This window comes from Callorhinus ursinus, unplaced genomic scaffold (assembly GCF_003265705.2).
Source record: "Callorhinus ursinus isolate GAN/ISIS: 27379988/994484 unplaced genomic scaffold, GSC_fseal_2.0 scaffold7, whole genome shotgun sequence".
Lineage (NCBI taxonomy): Eukaryota > Metazoa > Chordata > Mammalia > Carnivora > Otariidae > Callorhinus > Callorhinus ursinus.
Window position 1 is genome coordinate 70,790,427 of NW_027397069.1, and position 16,214 is coordinate 70,806,640.

Genomic DNA, 16,214 nt, shown 5'->3' on the forward strand with positions numbered 1-16,214 from the left:
GTTGCCCACGGGCAAGGCAGCAGATCAGCGGGCGGCTGGCAGTCCCAGGGGCTGTGCTGTGGGCGAAAGCACAGGCAACCAGGGAAGAAGTACAACCAGAGCTCTGCCCATTTCATCATTTTTCCCAAGGACTGGGAGCTAGTTTTTTCCTCCGTATATAACCTTCCAGGGCACTGCCTCAAAAACCCAAGCAAAAATGTATTCATCCACATGCAATAAAGAGACAAAGCCCAAGATATTAACTTCGACCAGAGACATTTATCATTTCACTGGGGGCAAAAGGATACGTAAAATTGCGGCCTTTCTTGCTTCTAATTGAAGTCGGGTAGAGAAGGTGTAAGGCAAAGAGCAATGCTCCCCTGAAGCCACAGGACCTCTCCCTGATCGTGGGCAGGACCACGGACAGAAATGAAGACCCACAGACACGTGCGGCCCCTCATCACTTCCTCTGGCAGTGAACACTATTAGAGCGGTGGGGCAAGAAAACCCCTAACTCTAACTCTAACTCTACCTCTACCTCTAACTCTAACTCTCCTCCTCCGAACGCTTTTTTGATGCTTTTAATTTGAAGAAAGCAATTGCTCCAGATTCCACAGCCTATTAGTATGCAGTTTTAATAAAGCAGGTCATGGAATCTCCCTTCCCCAGACATTTTAAAGAAAAAGACAGACAAATATTTGCCTGGAACTCCTAGGAAACCTCTAAAGATCCCTTCCAGCCACATGATGCTATAACTCAAGTATTTAATAATGCTGGGGTGTATAACATCTACAGCTGCTGACAGACTACAGGAAGCGAGAGTCCCACAGGCCTCGGAGTGGTTGACTCAGGAAAGTGAATGGGCAGGTGTGTGGGGCTGGTCCCCAAGGTCACGTACAGGTCTGGCGTTCTCTGACCCTGGATGCTCGGACCTGAGGCTGGTCACCCAGTGTGAAGGAGCTCCAGTGTTCCCACCTGTACAATCAGAATTCCTTCCCCTACCTATTTTAGCATTTATCTTGAGGATTTAGTTGAAATCAACAGAGAAACAAGATTGATTTCATGTACTTTCTGGAGCCATGAGGATTTTGTAATTCCTCCCTGTGTTTGCAGAACCACCGGCTGGGAGGGAATCGGAGAGGTGATCTAATGCAGAACCCCCTCTGGGGAGGTGGACCCCAAAGCTGCACAGGACCAGCCTGCAGCCCTGGGGTTGTTGGAAGCTCTTTCACAGTTCATACGCAGCCCCTGATCTCAGCTTGAAGGGATAAAAAGCCATTACTACCTGTGTTCATGTGATTAAGGTTAACACATTCTTCAAATGACTAAGCACTGGAAGGACATGAGGAAACCCTAGCTAACCACCATATGAGCAGACATTTTATCATGACATACTGCAATCTGTAGACAGGAGGAAACGATCAGTGCCCATTATGAGGTCTAGATTTTCTGGATAATCAAGCAGGCCAAATGATCTAGATATGTCACCTAAGGTCAGGAGGTTGGCTATTTTCCTTCACTTTTGGCTTTCTACCATTGAGGAGTCGGCAATTCTTTCATCCTTAGGCCATCTGTTCAGTAACTACAAAGTGCACCAGGAACCCTTGCATGCAACATCTGATCCAGAAAGGAATGGGCTGATCTTGGCCTAATAGCAGGAGGACGTTTGCTACTGACCGTGGGTTACGGCTACCGCACCCTGGTTATGGCTACAGAGAGGGTAGCCATTGTAAACCACCACTTTCCCTGACCTTGAATGCCTGAGGAGAGAGTATTCTAGCACCTTCTGAAAAGAGGACAGATTCTGCGGTCAGGATGGTAAAGAAAAGATATAATGAACACAGCCATTCTTTAGCACGGGACGGCACAAGGAAAAGCCCATGCAGCAGATGTGGGAGTTGAGGGTGAGAGACCATCTTAGCAGGATCAGAGACCTATCTGTCAGGAATGACGCCCTGCCTGGAGGACAGAAAGCTCGGCCAACCTCACAGCTAGCAAAACCACCACAACAACCAGCAGTACAGGGCCTTTCAACTGTACAAGATCAAGGCCACCAGGAAATCTGAATACTCTGGTGGTTTTGTCTAGACACAACCTCAAAAGGGTGGCAGAGTTCTTGGGGCTGGACTGAAGGTCAAGCACCAATCAGACCTTCATGCCCAGTGGACACCTCTGTCAACAGGATGGGACAGCTGGTCAACCATGCCTCTGACCTGAGCAATGGCATAATCCGAGTTGTTGGTCGCCTGCATGCCTTCATTCCCACTGATTCCTACACCCACGTGAGCTGTCTGGATCATCCCAACGTCGTTGGCACCATCCCCAATGGCAAGGGTGATGGCCTTTACCCGCTTCTTAACCACATCCACTATCTCAGACTTCTGCAGAGGAGACACCCTGTAAGAGAAGAAAGAAATGATGACTATATGCATCTTTCCAGAGGAAACAGCTGTAATCTACATTTAGCTACATTGAAAGGGCAGTTATTGGACAATTTCCAAATCCAATACATACATTTTATGCTCATGTGCAAAGAAGCTTTCAGAAAACAGTAGCTTGTGGCTTTCAAGTATTTGCCAACTTCACAGATGAAATACACAAGTCAAAACTAACTTAAAACACAGCCCGTTTGTAATCGCTCTGCCCAGTGGGAACCGTACATGCAAACTCCTAAGGGGCACATGTGCCCCCGTGAATGATAAAGGCAAGGAAGCTAGTTACAGAGGTCTTAGGAAATGTCTTCCGAATAAATCAGAAAACTAGCAAAGACCCCATTTTTGCTTTGCTGTTCATCATATACAACCTAGGGCTGGCGAGGGAATTTTCTGTAAAATCTGCTTTCACAGAAGGGAAAGAAAATTGGCAGGGGCTTGAGAAGTGCAGAAAGAGGACCAGAGTGAGAGAGAAGAAAGTCTTCCCCTTTTCCACCTCAGAAATGGAGGCAGTGTCTGAAGGGCAGCCACAGCAGAAGGATTTAAGAAGGGGGCAGGGGGTGTCACAGGGATAGAAGGTCTACCAAAGCTCAACTGTGCAGAAGCACAGCCCAAAGGGGGAAGATAAGATTACATTTGCCAAAGGGGGGCTGTTTCTGCAAGGGAGGAAAGAATGTGGGCTATTTTTCATAAGCCCTCAAGTCATCTGGGAAGAAGACCCAGTATAAATCTATGGGGTCTAAAGCACAGCAATGTTAATTATAATGAAGTCTTTGTTCAGAGTATAAGACCAGATAATACAATGACTTGAGAAAACTACTAGTACCTCAGGACTGATTTATTTTAAATTCCGAAATGGTGAGCTGATAGTTACTTTGGGAAATTGACAGGTAAACTCCTTCTGAATGACTAAAACACACACGCGCACATACACTACATGCATGTGCGTGCACACACACACACACAGTAAAATGCCTGTCCAGGTTTCCCAGAGATACACTGGCTGCACCCACATATGTACTGTACTTGTAAACTAGAATAAACACTTAAAGGCTTTCTCAGTAGAACTAGGACCTCTCATATGGCCTCTGACCTTCAAAACATCAGTTTCCAACAAAAAACTTAAAATGTACACATTTAATTTTACCAACACAGAGACCTATCTGTGTTTGGGGAGACAGCAAACTGGATTTAAAGCACAGTTACTCTGAAAGTCTTTGCTCAATGAAATGAAAATTAGCAAGTTAGAAAAACAGAATCTACAGGTTGAAAGGCCTATAGGACCCAGGTTGTATGATCTACTATCTCTTTTATCATTTTCACAGTGCTTTTCAATAATGGGAATTTACTGCCTCCCAGGGCAACTGCAACCACTAAAAATTATTATTACTTTTTTGTGGTTGATAAGCTATGCATACTTCAAAACACTAACTCTGTCCTCTGGGTTAGACTAGAACAAGTATAACTCCTCTTTCAAATATTAGGAAGGCTGAACTACAAAGATACCTATCACATCCTTCCTCCCAAAGTTCAGTGTCTGCTAGCTAAACAGTCCCAGATTCTTCACCCATGATTTAACAGGCATGCTTCAGAATTTACAAATAACTTCCACGTATGATCTTTCAGACAGCTACAAGCAGAGCAGAACAAAATCACTATCTCCCCGGAGCAGATTACTAGACCTACGATAATATATATATATATATATATATATATATATATATATATATATATATATCCTAACATGAAATCACTGGAAGCTTTACTCTCTCCAACACTGACCCTCCAGGCACCTAAATGTAAGCAATTTTCATGGACAAGGATATAAGCTGTAGCTCTTCCTTCCACATTTGTGCAAGGACTACTTGGAGCCCAGGGCTGACCTTGACATTCCTCTCTCTTTAAACTCCTGATTGGCAGACACAGCTCTCACAATTCTCATCTGCTACACAAATGTGATTTCCTGTTTCATCTCTAAGCGCAATAGAAGCAGAGATCAAATATGGTATGGAGAAAACAATGTAGGATTCGAAGTTAAATTAGTGAGCATAACCTTCTCCTGTTCCCTATACTATTTAAACAGCGGAAATAATTCTGAGTTCTTGTCTTTCCATCAGTAAAAATGGGAAAATGAGAGCCAACCACCTCATGAGATGGTTGATATATTTATGTGAAATCATTATGTTAACTTGCCAGTGTGAAACAAATGTTATCTCCTCCCCCACCTGCAAAACTTTGGTTGCTGGAAAAAGAAAACTGTACATGTCTGAGAGCTGCATACCATCTAACCCATGATCCCCTGTTAAGTATTCTGGGGTGCTGCAGTGGGAAATTATTGATTTTCAAGGAAAAGACAGCAACATCTCTCAGATAGTAGTACGACATACTAGCTTGAAGTAGCTCACAGCTTTGATATTAGATCATGCCACATTCCTTTTTTATAAGATTTTATGTATTTATTTGAGAGAGAGTGAATGCACACAGGGGAGGGGCAGAGGAAGATGGAGAGAGAGAATCTCAAGCAGACTCCCCGCTGAGCATGGACACCCCGCCCCCCAACACGGGCCTCAATTTCATGACCCTTGGGATCACGACTGGAGCCGAAATCAAGAGTCAGATGCTTAACCAACTGAGCCACCCCGGCACCCTGCTACATTCCTTTTTATGACATATCTTTGTGAAGCTGAGTTTTCATGGCTGCTGTGATAAAAAGCAAATAGCTTGTGAAAAATCAACGTAGAACAGGAAATGAGGGATGCAGCATTCATGCTTTCTCCAAGGTTTGAGAAGGTGTACGAAGCACAACAGGTGTGCATATCATAGCACTGGCAAGCGATTATGGTTATTTAAGGATGAAAGAAAGTATTATTTCTTTCCAGCTATGTGCATTAGTGTTTCAAATGTCTGCTAAGTCGTTAGGACATAAATACTTCTTAAATTGTTTGATCCTCCCTTCCTAACAGTTATAACTGTTTGGTGTTCTTTCTTGGCCTATGGGCTTTGCTGAGGAACTACGGAGACACTAGGGCATGGTGAATGCAGAGAATCTGGGAACCTCTGCGTTGATCATTTCCCTCCATGGTCACATCGATCACTCTTAGAGTACAGTCATTCACTCACTGAAGTAGAACTTCACCACCGTTTAATCTCAAACTCTTCTTCTGCGTCTATGGACATATTATAGGAGCACACTGGACACTTAAACAGCACTGGGCTGCTTGAGGCTGAGATTCCTTGAGATTCCACATGCCACCCAAGTAATCGAGGAAGCTGGTCTCTTTATCAGCTGACCTGAAGTGATGCAGAGCCAAACGAGGTCTACAGGGCAAAAGGGGAATCTGTAGGGCAGAAAGCTTAACCACACAAACATGGTGCTGTGGGAGGCAGGAAGGGCTGTGGTGGGAAGCTCCTACACAAATCCATGGCTTTCTTCGAGGTTAAAGTTGTTGCTTTTGTGTCAAGGGGTTTAGCAATAAGCCAGCCAACAAGCAGGTAGCAAGTCAAATATACTCACTACATTTGCCACTCTGGGATTTGAATCTCCAACAAATCAAGTCATGATTGTGATGAGTTTAAGCAAAATCTATGAAAGTCCAACAGCTGCCTTTTCCCAAAAAGCAAGAATAAAGAGAGAACCTGACTGGGGTATATAAACCAAGTCATACTCCAGCATTTTAGAAGCATGAAATTCTCATCAAGGATTTATTATGCCCTCGGCTGTGATGCCTTGAGAAAATATAATTCTAGCACACACGAGGGGTTCAAAACAGATGTCAAACAGCTAATTTCTACAGAACTGAGCAGGCACCATTACACTTCAGCCATACAAACTATTTTAGTATGCCAAATTGCCACGAAGCACAAACCAGCTCTTTTTTAATCTTAATTTGTAACATGGAATCACATGCCACACTTAAGTATTCCCAGCATATAGTACATTCAACCTATAAAATAAGAATTCCAGACCACATCTGAGCTAAGCTAGGCACTTGGGACAGTCCTATAACCTATTTTGGTGCCTTATGAATAAAAATACAAAATCAAAGATCTTTAATCAACTGGAGAGATATTCTACCTACTTTTTTGGCTAACACAATAGATTCTAAAATAAAAACGTCTTTCTTTTGAGACTTAAAAAAATTCAGTATCCTGGAGTATCTAATTTTATGGGATATGTGTTCTTAAAATTTTTTTAAGGATTGATTTATTTATTTGAGGGAGGGAGAGAGAGAGAGAGAGAAAGAGAACGTGTGGTGGGGGGAGGGACAGAGGAAGAGGGAGAGAGAATATTAAGCAGGCTCCATGCTGAGAGTGGAGCACCACATGGGGATCAATCTCATGACCCTGAGATCACCATCTGAGCTGAAACCAAGAGTTGGACACTTAACCAACTGAGCCACCCAGGCACCCTTGTGTTCCTGAAATTATGGAACTTACTTTCTAAAATTATTTCAAATATAATGCTTAAGTAGAACCTTCGGTAACTGCTTTTCTAGAATTAATGATCATGCATTAAATTTATCTGATCTACAAAAGCCCTGGCCTCAGAATGAGTTTCTACATTCTGAATTGCAATATCATCTAGCAAACTTAAACAAATCCCTTCCCTTCTCAGAGCTCAGAGGTCTCATCTGTCAAAGAGGGGAAGACCTCTATTACTGACGTGTAGACTGAACTCAGTTGAGCCTAGGGAGTCACAAGACACTCCCCTCCAGGGGCACGCAAGAGAACTTCAACTAAAGCCACAACACTTACTCATTAACCAGATTCACTAAATGCTTTTACTAATTGGACTCTCAAACTTCTTTATCCCATATAGAAAGTCCTTATGACAGAAAAGGAAGTTTGAAGACCACTGGTCTAGATCAATATGTCTCAAATTTTAAGTGAATATCAGAATCACCTAGAGAGCTTGTGAAAATAGAGGTTTTGATTCAGAAGTGTGCATTTAACAAGCTCCCAGGTGATGTCGATGCTGCTTGTGTTTGGACAGCACTGATGTAGTTAGCACTGACCTGGACAAGATCACAGATCTCTCTGGTTCAAATGTTTTAATTAGCTAGGCTTACATTTCCATAGCACAAGATACATGTAAAATTTTCATAAAGTGACATTTAACAATTAGCAGGAACACTGAATCTTATCCCCTTCTTTCAAGCTTTGTATATATAGGTTCTTCTTTGCTTTTAACCCCCAACTAGTGAGTACAAAATAGGGCTGGAATTTCATTTAAAATACTCTTCCAATCTGAGTGTCTCACATAATAGGCTGAGAGAGAGGAAATACTAACCAAAAATATGGTCTACAGGACTTTGTAAGTTTTTTTTTAATGATGCAGAAACCAAAGACTAGGATTTAATTTATGAAAATTTCCATTTTCCCATTAACTTAAAGATAATATCCTTATGAAAGCGAGTCTTTCCTTAAAAAATTAAAATATTATACCTTATTTCTCATAGCAGCCAGTAATCCTAAATATTTCAGAAATTGCAACATCTTAAAAAAAATACTCAGTTTGCAGATAAATGAACACCTAAATAGAGGTCTAAAAATCTAAAAACAATTAAACTATCCTATGTATCTGTTTAATAAGTGCTTCCATGGCTGACCAACACCTGTTCTGACACCTGTGTTCTTTCCTTAGATGGATTTAGTGCATTGACGCAGGGCCAGTTGTCCAGGCCTCCTGGATAGTTTACCCTTCTGGAACATTCCATCCCTGTGCTCTGACCCAAAATGTGTGACTCTCTCAAATTTAATCTCATGTCTCAGTTCTTAGTGCATCTCACCATAGCCCTTAGCTCCAAAAGCAGATAATGTTGGCAGCTTGGGACAGTCCCTAGAGCAGAGTGGCAGATGGGAGGCTTCAGGGGAGAGGGGGTGGCAGGAAGGAGTGTCTGGGCAAACCCAATACGTACCTGAGGCTTGTTAATGCGTAGGTACAAAGAAGTGAAATTTAAACTCCCTCACTCAGTGGTTCTCAAGTAGACTTAAGTGCCCCCTCATTATAAAAATGTACACATAGAAAAGGAGCTATCTTCTACATGAGGAAGCCATAAGAGATGGTGTCTCAATACCTCACAAAGATGTAATTGAAGATGTGGTTCAGGTTTTATTTAAAAAATTCAGTGCCTGTTTTTTTTTTCTTAACATATGTTGCATTATGTGTTTCAGAGGTGCAGGTCTGTGATTCAACAGTCTTGCACAATTAACAGCGCTCACCATAGCACATACCCTCCCCAATGTCCATCACCCAGCCACCCCATCCCTCCCACCCCCTACCACTCCAGCAACCTTCAGTTTGTTTCCTGAGATTAAGAATATAGTAGGAAGGGAAAAATGAAGGGGGGGGAGAATCAGAGGGAGGAGACGAACCATGAGAGACTATGGACTCAGAAACAAACTGATGGTTCTAGAGGGGAGGGCGGTGGGGGGATGGGTTAGCCTGGTGATGGGTATTAAAGAGGGCACGTATTGAATGGAGCACTGGGTGTTATACGCAAACAATGAATCATGGAACACTACATCAAAAACTAATGATGTAATATATGGTGATTAATATAACATAATAAAATTAAATTAAAAAAAAAGAAAAAAATTTCAGTGCCTGACCAAGAGGCAGCCGCTTAGGGTTGGGGCTGGAGCAGAACACATTCTCAAAAGCAGAATGAGTGCTTACAGAGCAAAAAGCCATCCAAGAGATAATGGGTTTGAGCACCATACACCTAGTTGTTAAATAAGCAACATACACAGACTTTCAGGGATGAGCGTCTCTGGCTTTGGTTGCTTTGGCAGTAAAGGGTTCTATTCTATCCCAGCACTTCCTCCAAAAACTGAGATGTTTTGGAGGCCCTCCTGTGGAAGGATTTCTCTCCATCCTTAAAAAGTTCAAACCACATTTGACTGCCAATATAAAAGATAGGGTTTCCTACAAAATGCCATATGACTGAAGTTACTATTCTCTCAATAACCTTATAAAAAAGCTGCCTCATAAAAGAGCAGACAGGATGACAGACCACAGGTGGGAATATCATGGACACCAATGTTTCAAGAATTGACCCTGGAATTATTTAACAGGTACCCCCCTTTCAATTAACTCAATGTATGCAATGTAATCATTACACCCATTATGGGGGATGCGTTTATCTCCCTCACCTTCCCCTTCCCCTCCTTTTCCATCCTTCCCTCTCCACACCCCACCCTAAATGCCAACCCAGTCATTTATATGGCGGATGTTCAATAGTAACTAAATACCAAAGTCATGATTCTAAGACGAATTATATCTCTAATCATAATTATGAAGAATAGGAAAAACTACAATTCTACTTAAAAATACATTAACTTTCTTTCTTTTGTTTTTGAAGATTTTATATTTATTTTAAAGAGAGTACAAGCAGTGGGGCGTGACAGACAGAGGGAGAAGCAGATTACCCCCTGAGCAGAGAGCCCGACGTGGGACTCAATCCCAGGACCCTGGGATCATGACCTGACCGGAAGCCAGATGCTTAACCAACTGAGCCACCCAGGCGCCCTCATTAACTTTCCTATAAATGGGAACATGCTATTGGTGTATAATTCTGAAAGACTACTTCTGCTCACAGATGGAGACAAGGAAAGCAATATAAAAACAGTGGTGCACCTCTGTGAGATCTGTTTATCACCCAGGGAAAGGAGTTAGAAACAGTCCACTATTACTGTGGTCTAGGGATGGATACTGTTTGCAAATTTTCTGACCAAATATGCCAGTGGCCTTGATTCTGATTTCTACTAATATCCTTAAAAACATTATAGGCTTATTATAGGCTTTTTGTGACAGCTCTTAATGACATGTAGCAGACAACATTCCTTAGCTTCATATAGGGTTCTCCCGGGAAGGGCTACCACATAAGCCTGGGCATCCCCCCCGCACCCTCCCCCCACCGCCTCCTTTGAGTGTCATGCTTTGACTTACAATAAGCCAACAGTTAGCTCCTGAGTATCATCTTGCATAAGCACTCTGAGGGCTTAACACACACTGGCTTACCAAGTCTTTTCAAATGGTCTCAGGGATGGCGGGCAAAGCAAATCATCCAAACAAAGTCTTCATGTTTAAGCACCTCGCCAGGTATTTGCTCCTTGCACAGTGATTTCAGTCTTAAATCACCTTCTATCACAATCTCGAATACCTACATACCTTTGCCCTATTAGTCACTTTCCAACACTGTGCCTAGTAGAATAAGCATTTAACTTGCTGGCTGAGTAAAATGAGGGACCTATATCTCACTATTAGTGATACAAATCTGCATGAAATAGCTATGAACCCTGATATGATCCAGCCACCCTTGAGAAATACAGGCCAATATGCCACGCAATCTGCTAAGCAACTAATCAAAGAGCCCAGATGTCCTGACGGTATTGCTTATTTGGGGATGTTCTGATGACGTTCCCCGTGTGAAGGCTGGCTCCCTTCGCTTATACCACAGGCCCAATAAAGGCGTTGGCACAATGTGACAGCCATGCCACCATCCTGATTTACATCATGGTCATGGAATTCCATTTAAGGAATTTAACACATATATTTGGTCATATATTAAATTCAAATTGCAGAAAGCTTAAAATTTCCATAACATCCTAAAAGTGCAAATACTATTTTCAACATGGTATAAGAATTCATTTTTTTTCAAAAATACCACGGTTAAATGTTTCCACACTCCAGAAGAGACCTCAGCTTTCAGAAACAGGAGATGAGCTCTCCTTCACACTCTATCAAAAAGGGGAGGAGAACGGAGGGGCAGCCAAGCAGGCTGGAAGCGAGAGAGGATGTGAGAGCTTTTTGAAACTATTTGTACAAATGGGCCACTCTACTAACAGTTGATAGGAATAATTTCCTTATTGTTTAAAAGGTTCACTTGACTCATCCAATATTTAATACTATGGCCTTATGGGGTCACTGATTATCTCAGTATTACACACACTCATACACACACATACTGCACAAAATGTGGTCTTGATTCTCCTACCTTTTAGTATCGAACCTTGAAAAACTACCTTGCTAGTGTCTTAAAGTATTCTACGCTTTTACGTTGAATGCATTACCCAGGGGGGTTTAAATATGAATAACTTTATGACTAGATACTAGTCCCCCGAAGTCACCCTTATATGGCCCCTAAATCTTGATTTCAAAATCCAAAAAACTTCTCAACAAACAAGAATTCTCAAGGGGGGAAACAAACCCTAATGACTGATTTGGGGATGAGGCTCTATATTTATCACTGATCTTAATTACTACTTGACTAGTGACTGCCTTCACTGTCCTGTGAGCCTTCTCTTCTATCCAACCTAGGAGGCAGAGATCAACCATCGTACAGTTGTGAGCTGTGAGGGAACCTGATATTCTTTATTCACTGAAAAAAAACCTTATAACCTGATCCTGCCTGCACTTTGGCCATAAATGCTGCCCGCGCAGCTGAGGCTTTCGGAACGGCTCTCTCTGGGAAAGGGAGGACACCCTGTCTGCCTGAGATCAGTTTACTCCACAACTAGAAAGGGCTCACTTTGAAATAAGTATCCCCTGCTTGGAGGTTCAGAATTTATGCATCTGTACTTGTGTCCACGACAATTTTATTGCATGTCCAGGAAACAGAACAGTTAAAGTGGTGCTCCTGCAGGAGTCTAGCTTCTGAAAACCTAACATCTCCACTAAATGATACAGAATAGAGTAAGATCTGGGCAACCACATTTGATGTAAAAAATTAATAGGTCGTATGTTGTGAATTACATACGGGTTTATATTCACTGAAGTCAACTGGCTGTAGTCTGTTTCTTCCTGTACTAGGCTGAAAAGAAGGGCCCAGACGAGGAAGGCTGGGATTTAAATAAAAGATATTAGATCCTTCTGTTCCCAGGCTGAAACAGGGATTAGAATAACACATTTAAATACCTTAATGTTTTTAGCACAAAAAGCATTAATTCGATACTCTGCTTCCTTGAAATCCTTTATTAAAGTCCCCCAAACTCTCTCAGGAGTGTCTGCCTTCCTTGGAGTTAACATACATTTATTGTTCTCCACTGCAAATTTCACTAGTATTTCAGAACAGCATGCCTGGCCTCTGTTGTGGGGACGGTGGGAATAGGAAATAGAACCAGGAGGAAACCTGAGAAGGCTTTGAGTTTTGACATTTCAGAGCAAGCTGATGGCTCCTTCAGGACCAGGGATCATGAGCTCATACACCACTGAAAATAAATGACAACCAAGACGCTTAATAGAATGATTTTAATTAGACCTGCCCTTCACCTGTCACAAAGGTCACCTGATTACCAATCCAATAAATAAGCCAAACTGTAACTACCTGTACTATGGAAAAAGTGGGGCAGCCTCTCTGCCTCTCGACCTTCAGCCCAGGCCTGATCCAAGCAACCCAGAGCCTTAGAGAGCCACAGGAACGGCAGTGACTGACACCATGTGCACCCATTGTCTCAAATTTGAAAATCTGAGAATGGAATTTGTTGGGTGGAAACGCAGAGAAGTTAGACAAAGCTCTTTCTTCCAGGAATCATATACCCCTTCTCAAATCTAAAGCCTGTATTTAATAAGCCACTAATTCTTGATCTCAACAGCAGGAACTGATAATGCTTTCTGGAGGTACATTTGTCCAAACCCATAGAATATACACCAAGAGTGAACTCTAATGTAAACTATGGACTCCAAGTGATAAGGATGTGTCAGTGTGGGTTCATCGATTGTAACAAATGTACCACTGTTGGTGTGTGGGGGGGTGGATGTTGATAGTGGGAGAGGTTCTGCACGTCGTGAAAATCTCTGTACCTTCCACTCAATTTTGCTGTGAACCTAAAACTGTTCTAAAACATAAAGTTTATTGGGGGTGGGTGGGGAAGCAGCAGCATTCTACCAGTACCAAAGCAGAACATGAAAATGACTCCTACTGGTTCGATACATCTGCTAAAGTCCTGGAAAGTGACAGAGAAAGATGGACAGACATCAGACCGATGGGGCAGGAGGGCCTGGAGGCATGAGCATGGGCACAGTGACCAACCACATGAAGGTCTGTGTAAAGAGAGAACATGAGCCCCAAGACACTGTGTGCCCACAGAAGAAATCTATTATAACAGCTAAGTATAAGAGTAGTCAACTTAATCTACTGCAAGCTGAATTTGTAACTTGCTCTTCTAATTGATTAAGACTGTCATAATAGCACTTCTTTGGACAAAGTCTGGTCTGAAATATAGTTGGCTGCGTATTTCTGTCTCCATAATTAGGCTATTATCTACCTGGTCTTAGGGATTTCTTTTGCTCTTCTTTAAAACCTGTAGCACCAAATACAATAGGTAACAAACAAATGTCTGTTGAATTAACCATTTTTCAGTGATTGTTTTGGACTTTAAACACAGCTCTCCTTGTCCTCCCTCTTAATTTTGTTTTCTTTTCATGCTCAAGAATATACTTATCATACTAAATGAGTAATGATCATCTTTCAGTTTTAATCAAAGAAAAAAAAAGATTAAAGTACTTGTTCATTACAACGCCTGTTCAGAGAAGCCCAAATCTCAACCTTCAAGTCCACCTGGTAGCTACACTTTTCAGAGTAAATTAATACACCGACAACCACATTCATCAAGTTACCGCTTCCTGTAAGCAGCAGCCACCACCTAAAAATCAAGTTTGCCCTTTATGTGGTTTGATAGGCAGGATGAGTGCTACCAACACCTGCCTGGTTCACCTTGGCTGGCAGCTGCAGTGGACAAGTGAGCAAGATCACACTGCTGTCAGGGCAGAGAGCCTGATGCTGAGCTTGGCAAGGAGATCAAGACCAGAGCTAGCTACATAGATGCCTGCTTGCATTAGGGCTACAACCAGAGAGGAGTTCAGAATGAAGAAAGTTCCAAGAAACCTGAGAAGTCGAGGGGATGTATCAGGAGCACTTGAGCAGAGGCTCCCAGCTTTATGCATTTTACTTCTCATCCTGTAAGAGTCTAGAAATACAATGCAAAAGGTGAGAAATGCCTAAATCTTGCAATTATACCCACCTCACAGTTGAGAATGGGAGTCATCAACCAAACTGAGCCTCAAATAAGGGAATGTATTAAGAGAGGCTAAAGCAGTGTCATAGCAAGCAAAGTTAGGGTGAATGCCCTCTTTTTCTTTTATTTCTCTCACACAAATACATAGTATCTCATTAAATTGAATTGATCTATACTCTAGATAGAATGTAAAGCAGTGATACCTTTGTGTTACAATTTTTTTGGCCACGTAACAAAATGACCTGTCACCCACTTAGAATGACCCCGTTTCAAAGGCAAAGTGACAAGTGCATGCCAGAACTTCAGGGACACACAGATGATAAAAACATGCACTGTGCCCCAAAGAAGCCTGCTTTTTTTCCCAATCATATAGCCTATACCAAGATTCTGTGACCTGAGGTCCAAAGTATTCCTAACCTACATGTGGGGAAAGCCTTTATGATCCTGTGGGTTGCTAAGAAAATCCTACCCCCTCTTACAAGAGCCCCCACTTCCCCATCCCTCGGAGAGTCTGTTCTCTTCCAGGTTTTGAGTGCACTCCGTGTTCAGGCTGTGGAGGAGGGAGGACATAAGTCAGGTGAGGACCACGGAGGATCAGATGAACAAGGAGGGATCCTGGGGAATGCTTCACATGAGAGGAATCCACAGATAGGGCAGAGCTGGCATCCTTGCCTCCACTCATCCAGACAACCCCCCCCGGTTCTGTGTTCTCGCCTCTGTGACCAACAGTGAGGGTTTCTAATGTTTCTTAAGCTCTAAAACCTATACTGTTTTTGTTTTGTTTTTTTTAAATGGAAAGCTTCACAAATTTGTGTGTCATCCTTGTGCAGGGACCATGCTAATCTTCCCTGTATCTTCCCTGTATTTTTCCAATTTTAGTATATGTGCTGCCAAAGCAAGCATTAAAACTTATACTTTTAAGTTGAAAGCAAACATATTTTATTATTTTATGATAATAATCATAATCACAAAGGAGCAGCAGCAAGTGATGATCTAACACACACTACTTATTCATCAGTAACGGAGCTAAGTGCCCTCCACACACTGGGCAATTCAATCCTCACTGCAACTCTGAGAAATCAGGAGTGTCACCCTGACCAACGTGAGGGTGAGAAAACTGGGCTCAAAGAGGTTGATACAATGTGCCCAAGGTCACAGAACCTAACGAGTGGCCAAGATAGGACCTAACCACAGCTGTCTCACCTGAGGTCTGCCTGCTCAGCCACCCTGCTCCTTTCCTGGCCACCGTGCAAATACCCACTCGAGAAGCTTCCCCAAGTTCTGCCAAGTAATTGGGCAGGGCCGGGCTGGGGGACAGAGTGCAGGCAAGGGATCATCTGCGCCCAGCACTCTGACAGCCCCACAAAGTTACCTGATCCCGAGTCTCCATTCTTGCTTTTGACTTGGGGGTGTCCCCACTGCCACACGCCTCATGAAGACTGAATACATGCTAAAGGTTAGTAAGCATTTTGAAAGATGGGGGAGAAAACCCCCACATCATAGCTTCTACCTGAGTCTTGGGTTAAGTGCCCACCACCCTTCATCACCTCTCTGTTGAGGATGCCATCCAGACTCCACGCTAGTCCTGGCTAGGAAGGCCCTCCCCTAAGTTCCTGGCTTCCAGGCCCCCCAGGGTTTCTGGTTGGAGGTGGGATGAGAAACAGCAGAGAAGAAAATTTTGGCTAATGTGTCCTTATTTGAATTTATCACCCACTCCCTTAAAGTCCTGTATCTGATTGCTTTCATGTATAACTTTACATAATTTCTTTACATACCAACCCATTA

General features: G+C 42.6%; 1 protein-coding gene and 1 pseudogene across 4 annotated transcripts in view; both read right to left on the reverse strand.

Annotated features, from left to right (window-relative positions):
• ATP8A2 (ATPase phospholipid transporting 8A2) overlaps positions 1–16,214 on the reverse strand; it is a 493,533-nt gene that overhangs the window by 225,308 nt on the left and 252,011 nt on the right. For all 4 annotated transcript variants that reach the window (XM_025874698.2, XM_073894767.1, XM_073894766.1 and 1 more), the window contains one exon: positions 2,193–2,376. In XM_025874698.2, the coding sequence (XP_025730483.1) occupies positions 2,193–2,376 (184 nt within the window). The remainder of the gene's footprint in view (positions 1–2,192; positions 2,377–16,214) is intronic.
• On the reverse strand, positions 15,215–15,328 carry LOC112826938 (U6 spliceosomal RNA; annotated as a pseudogene).